This window comes from Trichoderma asperellum, chromosome 4 (genome assembly GCF_020647865.1).
Source record: "Trichoderma asperellum chromosome 4, complete sequence".
Taxonomy (NCBI): domain Eukaryota; kingdom Fungi; phylum Ascomycota; class Sordariomycetes; order Hypocreales; family Hypocreaceae; genus Trichoderma; species Trichoderma asperellum.
This window is the reverse complement of record NC_089418.1, coordinates 3,052,654-3,069,713: the sequence shown is the minus strand read 5'-3', so window position 1 is coordinate 3,069,713 and position 17,060 is coordinate 3,052,654. Positions and strand designations below refer to the sequence as shown.

Genomic DNA, 17,060 nt, shown 5'->3' with positions numbered 1-17,060 from the left:
GACGACCAGGATGTCAAAGCGCAGTTGACTACTGCGAGCTTACTGGATAATTAGTAGTAGTAGCATTCCCTCCGGAGCAATGCCAGAAAAGAGAGCAAAGACCCCTGGAAAGACTGGGCCATGCTCTTCGGTCAGAGGTAGATTATTGGCCTCTCCCTTGCCCTAGGCAGATAAGCAGCACTTGCTGTGTTTATATTATGTAGAGCAGATATGTAAGTTGCGAAAAAGTGAGCAGACGGTCCTGTTCCTGTCTTTGAAGCAGCGGGCCTCTGCTGGCTCACGACTCGTGTTCGCCCCGCGACTTGTGAAATTGGATGGTCGGCGATGATACCAGAACGGAGCAGAGCATGCAGAGCAGACAAGATGCGACCCGCCGTCGCTTCGGGCCAAGACGACAGCTTTGGGCCAGGAATGGCAGGTCAGCAGGGCAGAAGCTTGCTAGAATGCTTCATGGAAGCCCACATCGCCACCGGGAGGGCATCAGATCCAATGGCGAGCCGTGTATAGTGCTAAGCTTGAATAGAATAGATAAACCGGCTGCGCGGGGATGCAACCACCAACCACACGCTGTCGTCCTATCATGGTGTGTGGAGGCCTAGGGACCAGGGTGTCTGTCCTTGGGCCTACCACAGGCGACGCCGCGGTTGATGTGCTAGGCAAGGCTTTCATAATGACGCCAGCAGCCGGTGTGTGATCGGTGTATGTGCTACCTTTTTGCTGTAGCGGTATGAGACAAGCGACGAGGCAAAAGTTGGCTGGCTTCTAGCTGTCGGCTGGGCCGTGAACGAGCTGATGGGATTTCGGACCAATCACACGCCTATCGCTGGATGGCATGGCAGCATGGCTATCAGCAGCAAGGCTGTCCTGCAGCGGGCGGTATCATCGAGGCGAATTTGAGCCATGTGGCGTGGGCAAAGAAGCTTGGAAGGGGAGTGTGACAAGATGGCAGCCAGGCTGGCTGGAGAGAAATGGAACCATTGCGGAGACGAGTCTGGTGATGTCTGGACAGCTGTGTGAGCGATCTGGATGCAGCGGAGTGCTCCAGAGGCCCGAACGAGAGCTGAGCACAGGCTAACACGAGTAAGTTGGTTGATCGAGCCCAGCAGATGGCGTGAGGCGTTTCTAGTCTCTGATGGCAGATGGTGATATGTACTTGAAATGGCCGTGGCTAGCTTGATATCAAGTCAATGCATGAGTCGAATGTGAGTCGAGTACCTATGGAGTGGACAGGATTCTGGGCTTGTGCATAGTGCCTGCGTATTCCTTCTACGAGGCGAAGCAGCTGTCTCTGCTAGTGCTCGCGGCTGCCACATCCTGTACATGTTAGTAGGTAGTATATGTAGTATATGTATTACAAAAAAAGCCTATCCCAATCGCCATAGCCCATGGTTGACAGCAAATGGCAAGCGGCGTGCGGAGTAATTCGCACTGGTGGTACCGTGAGGTAGCAGCAACAGATGCTGGAGGCCAGGTACCGCATAAGGGTCCTCGCCGAGATCCAGAACAGAGACCCAGGCAAATGACACCTCGATTCAGATATGCATTGTGCTGTGTATGCAGGTGCTGGCATGTACGTAGCAGTGATCAGCGTTGCCATGCGCATTGTCGCCACGAGGCTGCGTGCGCTACAGAATTAGAGTCAAACAGCATCGCTCGCCCGTACGCTCTAGCAACCAGACGCCCGGAGCATCGCCAGACGTTGCGCTGCACCTCGACTCGAGTCTCTGCAACTGTGCAAGAGGCACGCGCAGGGATTGTGCGACCACCCAATTGGCGGACTAGCCTTATTTGCGGCCTGGGGCTTGGAGTAAATGTCGCTTGCGCCACTGCCCCGTCGCGCTAGCATCTCCACGCCCTAGCGCGGCAGCCAGAGACCACTAAAAGAAGGCCGGCAGCCTCCAACCCCCAACTTCCCCGTAGAGACAGCGGGCTCCGAGCACTATCTGGTTCGCTGCTAGCGTCACGCGGCATCCACTGATAGCGGCAGCGAAACGATTTGATAATCATAATCGATGCATGGTGCGGGGGACATGATAAACGCACAGGCAGCAGGGAACGTGGCTCACCAATACTACTGTATGAATAGATGGATGCATGGGCTACGGAGTAATAGGTACCATGAGATTGCATCCTTGGTAGCCATCCAATTCATTGCGCGAGCCAGAGACGATAAGCACTGTGGACAAGGCAGTCGTTCCTAGCTCCTGGCAGCAGCACAGCACAGTAGGCGCTGCTAGCACCATCGCTGGGACTGCCGTCTGGTTTCGGGCAAACACAAGGGCCGCCAAGATCTGCACCACCAGATGCTCAATGCAGCCATGATTGGGGAAAAAGGCCCAGAGGCAAGGGGGTGCGGGGCCTTCCCTCGACCGGGACCAGGATGCAGCACGCGCGTAATAGACTGGGCTACCGATTGCCCAAGTGACGGCGTTGGAGATATGATATGCGCCATACTGGATGGCGTAGCGCTCGTACTGTGTTTATGAGCCAGCCTGCTGCACCAAGTGCTGTCTGTATACATGAGCAGCAGGCAGTTGTGCCTGTGTGCTCCCGTGCTACGTACCAGCAGCTGATAGTCCTCCGTCGTACTGTTTGTAGTGTCTGTACATGTACCTTATGCCTGCAGCTTCTGCGCTATGGCACATGTACGAGGTTCCTGTGCAGTAGTCTCAGACGAGAGACAAGGATTGGGGGTCGCAGCAGCGTGCTTCCGTCGCCTTGGCTCTTTTTGCGCACTGGTGTGGCAGTGGTACCAAGGCCATGGTCCAGCCGGGTGCGAGCGAGCAAAGCGCTGGTACTGGTACTTTGCTGCCGACGGGTTGATCAATCCATCACTCTCATGCTTAGCCCATGTGCTGCGGCTGTATAGGTTATAGGTACTGTACAGCACGCTGGACGTGCAGCAGCCCCATCCCATCCATATAGGAGACAAGGCAAGGCAAGGCAAGACAAAAACGGTATCCTGCAGCAGACAGGAGAGAAAGGGCCTTTTGCTCTTGGCTCTGCATACTATACCTTACAGTAGTAGTACCTGCTGCATGTGCCGCTGCTGGTACCGCTGCTGGTGCTCACCTCGTCCAGAAAGAAAACGACGGCGAGTGAGTGATACGATGCAAGCGTCAATACCGTGGGCTGTTTGGATCTCCCCGAGGCCCAGGCCAGGCCAGGCCAGGTCCAGGTACCTTCCGCCTCGCTTGCTCCACGGTCAAGGCAGGATCCCTCGGTCCCCTCCTCCTGCTCTCTCTTTCGCTTTCCGCACCCTCGCCGCTGGGATCGTTTCCTCGCCTCACCCCCCCGGTAGCTTTACTCTCTCAGCCTAGAAAAAGAGCTGCGAAGCTAAAAGCCTCCAACTCCGCTAGCCTCACACACCAAAAGCAAGCCTCCAAAATCGCCCCTCTGCCACCCCGGCCATAGCGCCAACACCAAGACCAGCGCCAGCACCCAGATCCAGAGCCACGACTTTCTGGTGCAACGGCCTTTGGGGTCCTTTTGGTTCCTGCGAAGGCTTCCATGCATAAATTGTCCCTTCCCGGCCCTCCTTGTCGACACCGCCCTCTCAATCGGTATCCCTGCCTCACTCGGTCCAGAGGGTTGTCGACTGGTCCCCAACTGCATCTTTTCTTTATTTAGACCAATTGTCCCCCTCATCTCTCCTCATCTCTTCTCTTCTTTTCCTCACCTCCTCCCTCTTCTCTCCCCTTCTTCTTCACCCTCAACGAGACAGACAGACAGACACAAGAAGAGCAACTCTAAAGCCTTCATCATGTCTTCTAAAGAGGAGAGTGGCAACGTCACTCCTCCCGAGAAGGGAGACAATGTCGTCGACTACCAGGCCAGCACGACAGTCATCCCCAGCGAGGGTCCTGACCGCGACCCCAACTGGTTCACGCGCAATGGCCTCAACATCGACTCCTTCAAGAAGAAGCACTATGGTGCGGGCATTGTCGAACTTGAGCGTCCCATGAAGGCTCGCCATCTTCACATGATTGCCATTGGCGGTTCCATTGGTGCTGGTTTCTTCGTCGGCTCAGGCGGTGCTCTGGCCAAAGGTGTAAGTTTTTTTTCCTTCCTTTTTGTCCTCTCATTCCCGACAATTCTGTCCTTGTGAACTCTTCCTCTTCTTGGCGCCAGCTGGAAGTCAACCAAACCCTGTTGCTAATCATGTCTTGTATTACAGGGCCCTGGTTCTCTCTTTGTCGACTTCCTCATTATCGGTATCATGATGTTCAACGTCGGTAAGTGCTATTCGTCGCACGATCTGTACCCAGTAAGACTGTGATCTGACAAGGCTCCAATAGTGTATGCTCTCGGTGAACTCGCCATCATGTACCCCGTCTCTGGTTCTTTCTACACATACTCTGCTCGTTTCATCGATCCCGCCTGGGGTTTCGCCATGGGCTGGAACTATGTTTTTCAGTGGGCTGCCGTTCTTCCGCTTGAGTTGACAGTTTGTGGTATTACGATTTCGTACTGGAACTCAGAGATCACCACCGCCGCTTGGATCAGTCTCTTCCTCGGAGTCATCATCATCATCAACTTGTTTGGCGCTCTCGGCTACGCTGAAGAGGAGTTTTGGGCATCATGCTTCAAGTTGGCCGCCACTGTCGTCTTCATGATCATCGCTTTTGTCCTTGTCCTGGGCGGTGGTCCCAAGGATGGCCGATACAACGAGTACTGGGGTGCCCGATACTGGTATGACCCCGGCGCGTTCAAGAATGGCTTCAAGGGTTTCTGCTCTGTCTTCGTCACTGCTGCCTTCTCCTTCTCCGGTACTGAGCTGGTCGGTCTTGCCGCTGCTGAGTCTTCCAACCCAACCAAGAACATGCCCGGTGCTATCAAGCAGGTCTTCTGGCGTATTACCGTCTTTTACATCCTTGGTCTCTTCTTCGTCGGACTGCTGATTAACAGCGATGATCCCGCTCTGCTCTCTTCCGCCGCTTACTCTGACTCCAAGGCCTCTCCCTTTGTGCTTGTCGGCAAGTACGCTGGCTTGAAGGGTTTCGACCACTTCATGAACCTCGTCATTCTCGCCTCCGTCTTGTCCATCGGTGTCTCTGGTGTGTATGGTGGATCCCGAACCCTGACCGCTTTGGCTCAGCAGGGCTATGCTCCCAAGCTCTTCACCTACATCGACAAGTCTGGCCGCCCCCTGCCCTCCGTCATTGTCCTCATCCTGTTCGGCTTCATCGCCTACGTCAGCTTGGACGCTACCGGCCCCGTTGTCTTCGACTGGCTTCTTGCCATCTCCGGTTTGGCTGCTCTCTTCACTTGGGGCTCCGTCTGCTTTGCCCACATTCGTTTCCGCAAAGCCTGGAAGTACCATGGCCACACTCTGGATGAGATTCCGTTCAAGGCTGCTGGCGGCGTCTATGGCTCATATCTCGGCCTTTTCATCTGCGTCATTGTCCTGATGGCCCAGGTAAGAAAATACATCCCCCATACCTGCTACTGAAAAAAAAGGAGACATTTTACTAACCTCTCTGGCTTTAGTTCTATACCGCTATTGCAGCACCTCCCGGTGAATCAGGTGTGGGTACCGCAAGCGACTTCTTCATGCAGTATCTGGCCGCACCCGTCGTCCTCTTCTTCTGGTTCATCGGCTGGGTTTGGAAGCGCGAGCCTTTCCTGAGAACTAAGAACATTGATGTCGATACCGGCCTCCGTGAGTTTGACTGGGACCAGATCAACGCTGAGCGCGCAGCCCTTGCTGCTATGCCTGCATGGAGACGACTTCTCCACCACATGTTCTAAGAGACCACAGTCTCGATGATAAATTTCTTTTATCTTCTCTTTTTTTCTCATTCAACAGATGTGTTGTTCCTCCGTCGATACAGTATGGCACCATGTGGGGTGCAGACTGGATGTAGCGAGGCGGAGGGAATCCAGATGACGATGATGTAACGCTGTATATGCAACCACGCCCACGATGCTGTGGGCGACTTCTTCCTGTAAACAATTAGCTTTTATTTCTATTATGCAACAAGATACCACGGCGGCTGTAAGCAAGTCTCCAACGGGGATGGGAATCAAATAAATATATACCTGTTCATACATGTAATCTTATCGAACCATAAAAGAAAACCCAAGTTTCTTTATTTTGTGATATCTTTGTCAAAGCCGAAGTCGGTATAGGTTTGAAAAGCGGCGCAGGTGAAATTGCTAATTTTGCTCGACGCCCTTGGTTACTGACAGGTCTCGATTTAGTTTTGTCGATGTGTTGCTTGTTACGAGCTGCACATGACGGCTGTAGACGAAGCCGACAGGGTAAGGATGGCAAAGAGCTGGAAAGGGTAAGGCAGACATGATGGCGCTATGTCGATGTCGAGTTCGTATCGGTCTCCTCCAAAAATGAGAATTTGATATCATCCCATTGATATGGTGGATGGAAGTCTGTTTATCGGGTTACTTGGATGAGAGGAGCTGGATAAAGACTATAAGATTAGATGAAGGAAAGGGGATTAAGAACAATAATGAATGAATACAGAAGTCTTTCTTTCCTTCTTTCTCTCATTCTTTTCGTTTGCTTGTCTGAGAAGACGAAATTATATGTGGGCTGCAGGGGTTGTGTGCATGTTTTCTTCACCTTTTTCTCGTTTACCTCTTCTCACTTGTTGTAAAAGCGAAAACTAGGAAAAAAAAAAAAAACAAAGCATGGGCATAGAAAACAAAACTTACCAATTTTTTTTTTCTTCTCTCTCTCATTAACTCAACGGAAGTTCCATGGACGGCGGGACGGGGGGGCCGCGCTGGATCATATTTAACATGTCGTTGACATGCGCGCCCTAAACTTTTTGACATGGACATGATTTTGGCTTCCCGTGACACATGGCTCAGCGGCAATGGCGGGCCACCTGCGCCCTACGGACGGCTTGTAATCGGAGTGAGGCGTGGGGTCCTGTCGGTGTGGGGAGGACTGGAAATCGAGCCGGGGGGAAAGGATAATACGAGCTGAGCTGAGAGTGAAGAGAAGAGGAGAGAGAAAATAAAAAGTTAAAGACATAACATACAAAGATGTATATAAACTAAACGGAAATATATATATATAGAGAGAGAAAGTGAGTCAAGTTTAAAGAAGGGGGGGCAAAGAGGCTGAAACAATTCAGTTGATATTTCTCGACAGTGAGGAAAAAAAAAAAAAAGAGGTTCCTTGATAGCTACCCCAAGTTAGGCTACCGATACATTGGCTCCCTGCCTATTTTCTCATAGGCGAACTACAACACACAAGGGGGGCGGGGGCCCGCCCACTAAGGCCTACGGCTTCTCCACGCGGACACGCAAAATCGGGAAGTCTAAGACGAGGCGAGGAACATGATGATACGACAATACCAAACTACTGCTGTATATGTACAAGCAAGGGCTTACTACATCTTTCTCAATCTAGATCGGATGCAAGAGGCTTTTTTTTTTTTTTTTTTTTTTTTTTTTTTTTTTTTTGGGTGGGTGGAGATTTAGCGGGCGCCGAGTACCGGATACCGGCCAGGAGGCCGGATTTTTGAGCCTTGGGCTTGATCAAATGTGCGGTCAGCTTGACTGCTTGTGCTGCTTTTTGGTGCAGTAGTTGCTGGCCTAGCCAAAAAGGAGACTGCTCATAGCGTGGAGAGTAAAGAGGAAATGGATGTGGGACTCGGCTCAAGTTGTGCAGGTGGTGGATGTTTTATACACTTCTCATCCCGTGATGTGGCTGAGACATGATCAACGTCCGTCAGCAAAAAGGTCGTGAAAACAACCCCAAAAGAGAAACACAGATACTATAACTTGATATTAAAGACACTAATACTACTAGTAGTAGCCTTAGAACAAAAGGGGGAAAGAAAGTCTTTGATACTATATACTAATCAGAAAGCAAATCAGGCTCAGTAATTTTGTCGCTCCACCATGCCCATCACATCTCCAACAGCCGTCCTGCCCAGCTTTTTCAACAAAATCTTCTCGTCCGCCTCTCGATATCTCTCCCACCCATCCAATCCTTCCTTGGCCTGGATACTCAGCGTCTCGTAGCCTTGCTTGATAACCTCGGCCACCTGGTGCGTTGTCAGATTGGCTGGCAGCTTCTTCTCCGAGGGGCCTCTCTCTGTCAGCATTTGTTTGTAGTGCGCGCTGACGTTGATTAGCGTGTCGATTGAGTTGCTGTTGCGGTTCCCCAGCCGATAGTTTTCTTTGAAAGATGTGAGGACCTCGCCAGACTCAAAGACTTTGTAGAAGAGGTCGTCGTATGCGGCGGGAGTTGGTAGGAACGCTTCACCAGCGGATAATGATAACGCTACCAGATTAACGACGTGGTCGAGGACGGTTTCGATATGCTGCAAGTCTTTCAAATCCGAGGCATACGTGTTGAGGAAACGGATAAGCGAGAGCAGAGACCGGAAAAACTCGGACCAATGATAACTCAATCGCGTTCGTGACCGTGAAAGATAGGAGATGATTCGGAGCATGATGCCCAGGCAGAGGACGTAGAGACTGACATCCAACCGTCTCTTCAAGTTGTGATTAATACCATCCAGCATCGTGTCGAGGACGCACGTGGCAAGCACTCGATCCCCTTTGACCAAGGGTAGATACGGTGGGCGCTGTCGACAAAGCCGTACATGTGTCTTGGATTCGTCGCTGCAAATCTTCTTGCAAATGGCCGGGTCTTCAATAAGAAGACGCAGCACCATTAGGTTCAGATGCGCATAGTACGTTGCTCGGGACGACAGGTGAGAGTGCTGCAGAAGATAGGACGTGAGTGACAAGAAGCTAGATATTGGGCGCTCGTGTTCTTTTTCGCTGGGTAAAGTCACGAGATGGAAGCAAAACAGCTTATTGGCATGGGAGAAATCATATGTAGCTAGGAGAATAGCAGCAGTTTGGCCGGGCCTAGAAGTAAGATAATGTTAGGATTCTGACACGATAACGGTTGCGGTTTGCCTCTGATGAGGGCTGAGTCATTACTTACAATTTTGTAAACAGCTGTTTTGCCGTCGCCGCGTCATACACAGGCTTCTTCTCGGGTTTTGGCCCTGGCGAAATGACTCCCAAGCCAATCATGTTCAAAGTGCTGCTCAACGTCCAGCCCTCGGGGAGGTCGTCCTGGATGTCGATGTAATCGGATCGCAGTGCCTGGCATGCATTTCCAATGCAACGAACAACCTTCTGAATGACCGCCTCATTGACAAAGTCGTTTAACCGCAGCTGATATGGGTTTTGGAATTCAAACTTGTTGTAGTTGGCAAGTATTCCCAGAAGAGTAAACGGTTCCAAGTCTTGGTCAGGTTGCTCCGAGCTTTGGATAAACTAGAATAAGCAACAGACGAAATTTCAGCAACAACTCTTTATGTCAAGCTCGCATCTCAATTTGGCCGCCCTACGCACCTTCATAATAGAAGGGAACAAGTCCCTCTGTATCATGTACGTCAGAAGCGTCGTCTGATATGCTCCAGCCGAGACAGCCAGCAGCACCTCGATAGCCTTGTGGCGCAGATCCACTCCATCGCACCATCCGTCAGCTTACAGCACTCGTTACGCAATTTGATGACAGGTGTACACACGGTTTGTCCCATTTCGTATAATCCCATCAAGAGTGCTCACAAAATCCGTAAACACCGTATCGACGTGATCAAGGCCGGCCAATATTGTTATAATGTCGGAACTCGGGTGTGAGTGCTTCTTCGTCAGCACGCAGGCGAGGAAGACGCTCAGGGTCTATCCATTCCAAGATGTTAGCGATTCGTCCTTGTCTAGCAGCAAATCGAGTCTCGAATCAATGCCGTAGAACTGCGTACATCAAGAGCATATAAAGGAGCTGAGCCCTTGCCATCCTTAACCGCCGCAATTGCCTTGCTGAAGAGCTCCCTCGTGCGCCCCTCCAAGAGCAGCAAGTCGGCCGGATGGATGTCGTTTAGTATCTTCCTCAGCGTCGGCCGATCGGGTCGCAGCAGGAAAAACTCCCGCCAGAAGCCTTCCGATTTGTCGCCGTCATCGTCGTCCTAGTGCGTTCGTCTTCGAATCAGCGCGGGCGCGTTGCATAGCGCAAAGCAACTACATCCGGAAGTTGGAATACCTTTGGCGGCAGGCCGATTTAGCTAAGATGGTCTCATTTGACACCACGGTCAACCAGAAAGGGGGGCGCTGGGCAAACCTTGAAAAGGGTTGAATAGAGCTCGATAATCTTGGGGACGAAGACCTCCGGCTGAGGTTGGCGGGTCAGCGGTGACGCCTCCATGGGAATGCGAAGTTGGCGAAATAGAGAGCTTCAAGCTCCTGTCACCAGCGGCGATAGAGACGACGTGGATGTCATTATCGTGAGGTGGGGCGGCCGATAAAGAGCAGAGCACAGCACTAAGACAGCTTAGTGCGCTGGGCACTGTAGAAACATATGGATATGATAAGCTCTAGGACAGTACTGGGGCTTATCATGCACTGTATGCACCCCAGACTGCAGCCCCGGGCCCAATCATTTTGTTTAATTGGACTTTCACGATATATCGCTCCTATGTATATGTGATGTGTTCAGCCAATACTCCGTATACATGGCGTATATATATGCATGCACTCCGGACTCCTCCTAAAATAGAAAGCCCGACTCTGGCTTCTCGTTCATATACTAAATACAGCTAGGCAGAGAAATGGCTGTAATAGTATCACGTCCCACATTTGCTGCCCAGGCGTTAACAGCGGCCGGTCTAATTAGTCGTTTGTGATAGATAGTAGTACGTAATATCTCTCAATAAGCATTATTCACGCGCGTGCGCAGATACACATACAATGTCAGATGTTAACAGAGTTGAAAGGAGCATTCAGCGTGTTTAAAAAGATATTTTTCAAATTTTATCAAGGGGCTTTTTGCATAAATACTAGGCCAAACTTTTTGTGCCTTGTGGCACTAGCCCACCTCTCTATTGAAGCAGCTTTTTATGACGACCGTCTCGTTGAGGGATAAAAGGTGATATTTCGAGACTTTTGGCTGAGAAACCAGGGAGAGGCGCCTGATGCGATACCAGTCGCATCCACTAGGCGTGAAAACCCCCCTCGCTGTAGAATCGCGAAGCCCTCTCAGGTGAAATGAAAAAGAAACAGTCCGCTACATAAGTTGTAGCGCATGCCGAGCCCAACAGCCACCACGCGTGAAGCAGCAACCTCCTCGCCGTCTCATTCTGATCTTTGATGACATCCTCAAAGTAGCAGACATTTCCTCTGGTCCTCGTGCCAACACACCTATTCCCCCCAATGTTCAGTATCATCGTACACAAGACCTCGCTTTCTGATCATGCGTCAGCGCCGAGGTACGCCGTTTTGTCGTAGAAGTCGTTATTAAAACAATGTAGAAAGTTTTTTCTCCTCTCGTCCCATCACATCATACGTTTGGGACTCCCATCTTTTCTCATCCACTATCTGCCACACAAGCTCATTTAACCAAGGATGGCGGCGCCGCCGGACTCGATGGCCTCAATTTCGCTCAGGTCGAGAGGCTGGCGGCGGAAGCGGGCAGGGAGCTCGGAGACGTCAAAAGCAACGCCCTGTGGGGGAAGGATTGAGCCCAGCTTGTAGCCCGAGGAGCCACCAATGCCAGCATCAGTGCCAATGGTCTTCTGGAGGGGACCGTGCTGCTGGGCGTGGTCACGGTAGGCACCGAAGGAGGTGTGGGTGGAAGCAGCATCACCGCGGCCGTAGTAAGCTGTGAAGCCCTCGGGAAGCTTTCCTGAGGGAGAGGCGGGGTGAGGCTGGGGGGTGTGGTCGATTGAAGCTGAGGGAAAAAAAAGTCGTGTCAGTACGCGATGCCCCTCACCATTCATTCACATGGGAGATGGGAGGATGAGACTGCATGTGCTTACAAGGGATGGTTCGGGGTCCGAGGAATCGAATCAGAGGCGTGCGCTCGGCGTGGACCGCAGCCTGTCGGAGAACTCTTGTGGCATACATTGTTGATTGTATGAGTAGATTATGTGCTGAGAGAGGAGTTGAGTTGAGTAGAGTAGACAAAAGCCGAGGGCACGATAGCGGGGTTGTCGTCGGAGTAGACTCTGTTCACACAAGACTTGAAGGATGGATATATGGGGGATTGAGGTTCAATGTCCAGCAGGCAGCGGGCAAAGGGCTATAAGAGGAGCTGGAGGATGTCAATTCGAAAGCAAGCGATGTCGAGATTCGCGCGGCGCGAAAGTGGAGGTTCTCTCGAATTAATAAAACAACGGCCGGAGGCTCGGACGGGGGCTTTTCCTAGCTGGTCGCGAGGAAAAAAATAAAAATTATTAAAAAAGGTGCGTAATGAACGCTATCCCACCTCATAGCTCTTTTGGGAAAGCCCGCTTGTCAAGGGCTTCAGGCGTTAGGCTGCCAGTCCGGGAGCCTTTAGCGCGTCCACGTCCGAATTCGGGATCTCGGAGAACCCACCGCGGCCTCACAAGCCAGCGTCTCGCGCTGTCCATTGCGCAGTTGAGGCAGCAAACTGCGGCCAAGAGAGTCCACTCACACCGTTGTCCCGTCTTATCTCTCCAGGCGCCGGGTAAGAATCGTGCCACGCATCTCCTGATCGGCGGGAGCCAGTGGCAGAATGGCTGGCGTAGGCCCCGAATCCTCCTCTTCCCCATGTTTTCCCATGAGCCGAGGGCATGATCTGGAAACTTTTGCGGTGTCATCTTACAGACTGGGCATTGGATCCTACTTGCATTACTACTGTAAATAGGGCGCGTGTCTCCCACATCTCAGCACCGCAGAGGATCGAGTATACGCCACTCCAGAATTAGGCGATGGATGGAACTTGGAAGCGGACATACGGGAGGGTCCAACGGAGAGAATCGGAGCTTCAACCACCAGCTCGACTTACTAGCCAAGTAGTCTAAGATGGCACTATTTTGTACTCAACTTGCGTTTATTATATATAGAGGTACTTGAATCATACGGTCCTCATCTACCGATCCATTTCAAGCTTTGCTGGTGGGATATACCTAGTCTTTGTGTCGAGGTTCTGGCCACGCAATCGCCTCAATCACGATCATCTCGGCGTTCCCCCATAGTTCGGAGTCTTGTTATCGGAATCTGATCCTGGTCTGTCGCCATGCACACATGCATGCATGCATGCTCGAAACGAGACGGGCTTCCCCACCTCCGCATGTCGCAGTGCGAATAGCCGTCAGCCCTGGCCTATCGGCTGCTGAATGTGAAACCCCGCGGTATTATCTTAATAATAATATATATATATATATTTTAATTTTTAATCTTCATGTGGCTCGAGATGATTCCCTCGATCTGGCGCTTACAAGTACCTACATACCTATGTGTGGCTAGATGTCTACGCAATACCACCAGAGAGGATGAGACGACTTGATATGGCTCAACTTCCAAGTTGTTACTCTTCTTGGTAACATCGAGGAATGACATGCACTAGGTAGGTAGTACAGCAATGGGCGCTTACAGATATGACGGAGGCGGCAAAAATGACATGTGCTTTGTCGTCGCAATGCCATGTTCGCAGTCGGTTGCCCAATCTGGCCATCTTGACTAATCGCCAAACCGGCAGCCAGACCACCGAGAACCGCTCAACCAATTTCCCCCTTTCGTATAGCATGTGCTTATTGAATCGAGAGAGTAAAGAAACTTTATCCTTCTAGAATTCACGCCACGAATAGCGGTCCCTGCCGTCACAAGTTTGTCGTTTTGTCTTGGTCTGCCGATTCCGCGGGTGCGCCGGTATCGTTATGCGCCACTACAGTAATTATATCCTTTTTTACTAATGCCCGTCTCAACGTCAACGTTAATGCCAAAGAGTTGCTTTGTTGCCCAGCTCATGGTTGCTTCATAAGAATCTTGCTGCTTAGCTGGGCGAATCACCGATAGCCGGCCGCTCCCGGGATTTGCGCGCAACAGCTAGGCCCTTTCTGCCTCTAATTTTATTGCGCCGTTTATTGCGCCGTTTATTGCGCCGTGAATGTGAATAGTGAGTGACACACGTGTGCGCCATACACTAGAGCTATAACCACAACCCGAGAATGTCAACGCTCAGACGTTTCTGATTCATATGATTGACGGGTGCGAGTTATCAAGGCATAATCTATGCTGCGTATAATATTTTATAGTCTTTGTAAATCAATTGACAGCAAAATATAGCGTGGGGAAATTAAACATCATAGTTCCGCCCTGCCCTCCTGTCCCATCCGTTTTGTAATACACTCTCGCTGTGCCACTTATCCTGGTATTTTATATGCTTTTAATCCGTTTCTGTGTCTTTGGTCGATGGTGAACCATGATGGTGAATCATGCATCTTCCCCGCAAAAAAATTGCCCCGGTTTCAACTCTTCTATACCCACGATTCAAGATTTTGGACAACACATCCCGCCTGGCCATCTTGTCTACGAACCAGTTTACCAATTGTGTACACCCGCTCGTCACCACTGCGCAGAGCCGACACCACAGCCTCAACCTGACTCGCCTCGATGGCCACCACCATACCGATACCAGAGTTGAATGTTCGGCACATCTCGGTGGGGGCCACATTGCCAGCTGCCTTGAGCCACTGGAAGACTGGAGGCATTTCCCAAGTGCCATATGCAATCTCCGCCGCCAATGAGTCGGGGAGCATGCGAGGCACGTTCTCGAGCAGTCCACCTCCGGTGATGTGAGCGAGACCCTTGATCTGGCCGAGAACGGGCAACAGACTCTTGACGTAGATCTTGGTAGGTGTCAAGAGGGACTCTCCAACGGTCTTGGAAGAGTCCCAGGGAGCAGGGGAAGAGTAGTCCAAGCCAGCGGCCTGCACAATTCTTCGCACGAGGGAGAAGCCGTTGGAGTGAACACCGTTGGATCCAAGACCCAAAAGGATGTCACCCTCGGCCATGGCATCCTTCCGGGGAAGCATGCCGCCGGCAGTGACAGCGCCCACCGCGCAGCCAGCCGCGTCATAGTCCTCATCCTTGTACATGCCGGGCATTTCGGCGGTCTCACCGCCTACCAAAGCACAGCCGGCCTGGATACAGCCGTTGGCGACGCCCTCCACAAAGTCAGCAGCGGAAGCAAGGTCCAGCTTGCTGCAGCCGTAGTAGTCGAGGAACATCAAGGGGGTAGCACCCTGTACAACCAGGTCGTTGACGTTCATGGCAACGAGATCGATACCCACGGTGTCATGCTTCTTCATTGCTTGCGCAATCATCAGCTTGGTTCCAACACCGTCAATGGCACCAACCAAGATTGGTGCATTCGGATATCCGCACTGCGACAGATCGACTTCGCCTCCGAAGCCACCAATCTCAGCGCTAGCTCCGGCTCTCTTGGTGCTAGCAACAGCCTTCTTGATCTTTTCCACAAAGTCATTGCCGGCCTGGATATCCACGCCAGCCTGAGCATATGTCATGGAAACCTTGCTTGTGTCTCTGAAAGCACGGTGGGCAATATCCTTGCGGAAAAATTTGCCCTCAAAGTCAATGACGTTGGACGCAAGAGCAGCATACGAGGCATCAACAGCGGCTCTGAGCGATTCTCCAACAGAGTTGATGGCAATCACGCGACCACCAGATGTCTTGAGCTGGTTTCCGTCAAGCTTTGTGCCGGCGTGGAAGATGGTGCTTCCCGCAGGAGGAGTCTGGACGGTCATGGGAGTGCCCTTGGAGTAAGAGCCAGGATAACCGCCAGCAGCAAGCACGACTGTGGCACTGAACTTGTTATCAATGGTGATGTGGACGTTGTCAAGATAGCCGCCTGTGCAGGCCAGCATGATCTCGGCCAAATCGGTGTCGGCGGAGAGCAGAGGCAGTACGGTCTGGGTTTCGGGGTCACCAAATCGCACGTTATACTCGAGCACCTTCGGGCCGGCGGGGGTAATCATGAGACCAGTGAAGAGCACGCCGCGGAAGGGCTGCTTCTCCTGTCTCATTCCGGTGATGGTAGGCACCAGGATGTCTCGATCGACCTGCTGAACCAACTCTGCAGTAGCAATGTTTGTAGGCGCGTAACAGCCCATGCCGCCAGTGTTTGGGCCCTGGTCACCATCGAATATCCTCTTGTGGTCTTGAGCCAGAGGAAGGGATTTGATTGAGTAGCCGTCGCAGAAAGTGAGGACGCTGAGCTCATCACCCTGAAGGAACTCCTCAATGACAACTTCGTCTCCAGCATCACCAAAAGCCTTGTCCACCATGATTTCCTTCAGCGCATCCTTGGCTTCTTGCTTGGTCTGTGGGATAATAACGCCCTTGCCAGCAGCCAGACCGGTGGCCTTGATGACGACGTCGTGGTTGATGCTGTCAACATAGGCAATCGCTTGGTTATAGTCGGAAAAGTTCTCGTAGGCAGCGGTAGGGATGTTGTATTTCTTCATGAAGTCCTTGGAGTAGGTCTTGCTGCCCTCGAGACGAGCAGCCTCCTTGGAGGGTCCGAAGCAAGGGATGCCGGCGTTGCGAAAGAAGCCCTCAACACCGTCCACGAGGGGGGCCTCGGGGCCAGGGACGGCGAGATTGACGCCATTGGACTGGGCGAACTGGACGAGGCCAGGGAAGTCCTCGGCAGAAACAGAGGAGACGTTGGTGACCTTGGGGCAGGTTGCAGTGCCGCCGTTGCCAGGGACCGCAAAGATGGCCTCGACTCGTGGAGACTGGCTCAATTTCCAAGCCAGAGCATGCTCACGGCCACCGTTTCCGATGAGGAGGATTCGAAGGTCGGCCATTGTTGGAAGCGACGAACTCTGACAGAGTTCCTCCAAAGACACCCAAGTCAAGATATCTTATTTTCGATGTTGAGGATGCGAACAGAGGTCCGTCCAGCACTTGGAGGGGCCAATGTCAGAAGCCACCCGAGAGAAGAAAAAAAATTTCGAGCTCAAATGCCTGCTATTTTATCTCTCTCTTAGTCGCAGCCAATGAGGGCCGTCGATTGTGTCGAGCAGCTAATTATTTTTCTCTGGACTGCATGTCGAGGTGGGGTGGAGGCGGGGCACTTGATCAGCGCGCTACGATAACGGATTGTCGGCAACTATCACTCCAAGTACCAGCAGCGCCGATTTCCTGGGGGGCGCCTCGTAAAGTGACGGGATCGGTACATGCTTGACATGTCTCACCAAATCCACCCAGCAGCAACAACCACTTATCAGCTCAGAGAT

At 52.0% G+C, this 17,060-nt stretch overlaps 4 protein-coding genes across 4 annotated transcripts; 1 reads left to right on the top strand and 3 right to left on the bottom strand.

The window, feature by feature from the left end:
- Positions 1-3,010: 3,010 nt before the first annotated feature.
- On the top strand, positions 3,011-6,082 carry INDA1_2 (Amino-acid permease inda1). Its single transcript, XM_024907014.2, has 4 exons — positions 3,011-4,051; positions 4,178-4,235; positions 4,299-5,419; positions 5,491-6,082. The coding sequence occupies exons 1-4, from the start codon at positions 3,764-3,766 to the stop codon at positions 5,749-5,751; spliced, it is 1,728 nt and encodes a 575-aa protein (XP_024756377.1). The 5' UTR covers positions 3,011-3,763; the 3' UTR covers positions 5,752-6,082.
- Positions 6,083-7,793: 1,711 nt separating this feature from the next.
- Positions 7,794-10,247, bottom strand: TrAFT101_007421 (uncharacterized protein). The gene is made up of 6 exons (XM_024908799.2): positions 10,118-10,247; positions 9,762-9,965; positions 9,528-9,681; positions 9,352-9,464; positions 8,936-9,273; positions 7,794-8,856 (listed from the first exon to the last, which is right to left on the bottom strand). The coding sequence occupies exons 1-6, from the start codon at positions 10,199-10,201 to the stop codon at positions 7,854-7,856; spliced, it is 1,896 nt and encodes a 631-aa protein (XP_024756378.2). The 5' UTR covers positions 10,202-10,247; the 3' UTR covers positions 7,794-7,853.
- Positions 10,248-11,387: 1,140 nt separating this feature from the next.
- On the bottom strand, positions 11,388-11,898 carry TrAFT101_007420 (uncharacterized protein; the record flags this gene model as incomplete). Its single annotated transcript, XM_024901159.1, has 2 exons — positions 11,388-11,722; positions 11,811-11,898. 2 exons carry the CDS (start codon positions 11,896-11,898, stop codon positions 11,388-11,390), a joined length of 423 nt encoding a protein of 140 aa, XP_024756380.1.
- A 1,306-nt stretch (positions 11,899-13,204) lies between these two features.
- Positions 13,205-16,740, bottom strand: TrAFT101_007419 (uncharacterized protein). The gene has a single exon (XM_024910218.2). It carries the CDS (start codon positions 16,626-16,628, stop codon positions 14,274-14,276), a length of 2,355 nt encoding a protein of 784 aa, XP_024756381.1. The 5' UTR covers positions 16,629-16,740; the 3' UTR covers positions 13,205-14,273.
- Between the last annotated feature and the right edge of the window lie 320 nt (positions 16,741-17,060).

Coding starts and splice junctions, on each gene's coding strand:
- INDA1_2 (XM_024907014.2), top strand. CDS start 3,764: ATGTCTTCTAAAGAGGAGAGTGGCAACGTCACTCCTCCCGAGAAGGGA. Junction 4,052..4,177: donor GCGGTGCTCTGGCCAAAGGT/GTAAGTTTTTTT, acceptor CTTGTATTACAG/GGCCCTGGTTCTCTCTTTGT. Junction 4,236..4,298: donor TATCATGATGTTCAACGTCG/GTAAGTGCTATT, acceptor AGGCTCCAATAG/TGTATGCTCTCGGTGAACTC.
- TrAFT101_007421 (XM_024908799.2), bottom strand. CDS start 10,201: ATGGAGGCGTCACCGCTGACCCGCCAACCTCAGCCGGAGGTCTTCGTC. Junction 9,465..9,527: donor TATACGAAATGGGACAAACC/GTGTGTACACCT, acceptor GGTGCGATGGAG/TGGATCTGCGCCACAAGGCT. Junction 9,274..9,351: donor TGTTCCCTTCTATTATGAAG/GTGCGTAGGGCG, acceptor TGCTTATTCTAG/TTTATCCAAAGCTCGGAGCA.
- TrAFT101_007419 (XM_024910218.2), bottom strand. CDS start 16,628: ATGGCCGACCTTCGAATCCTCCTCATCGGAAACGGTGGCCGTGAGCAT.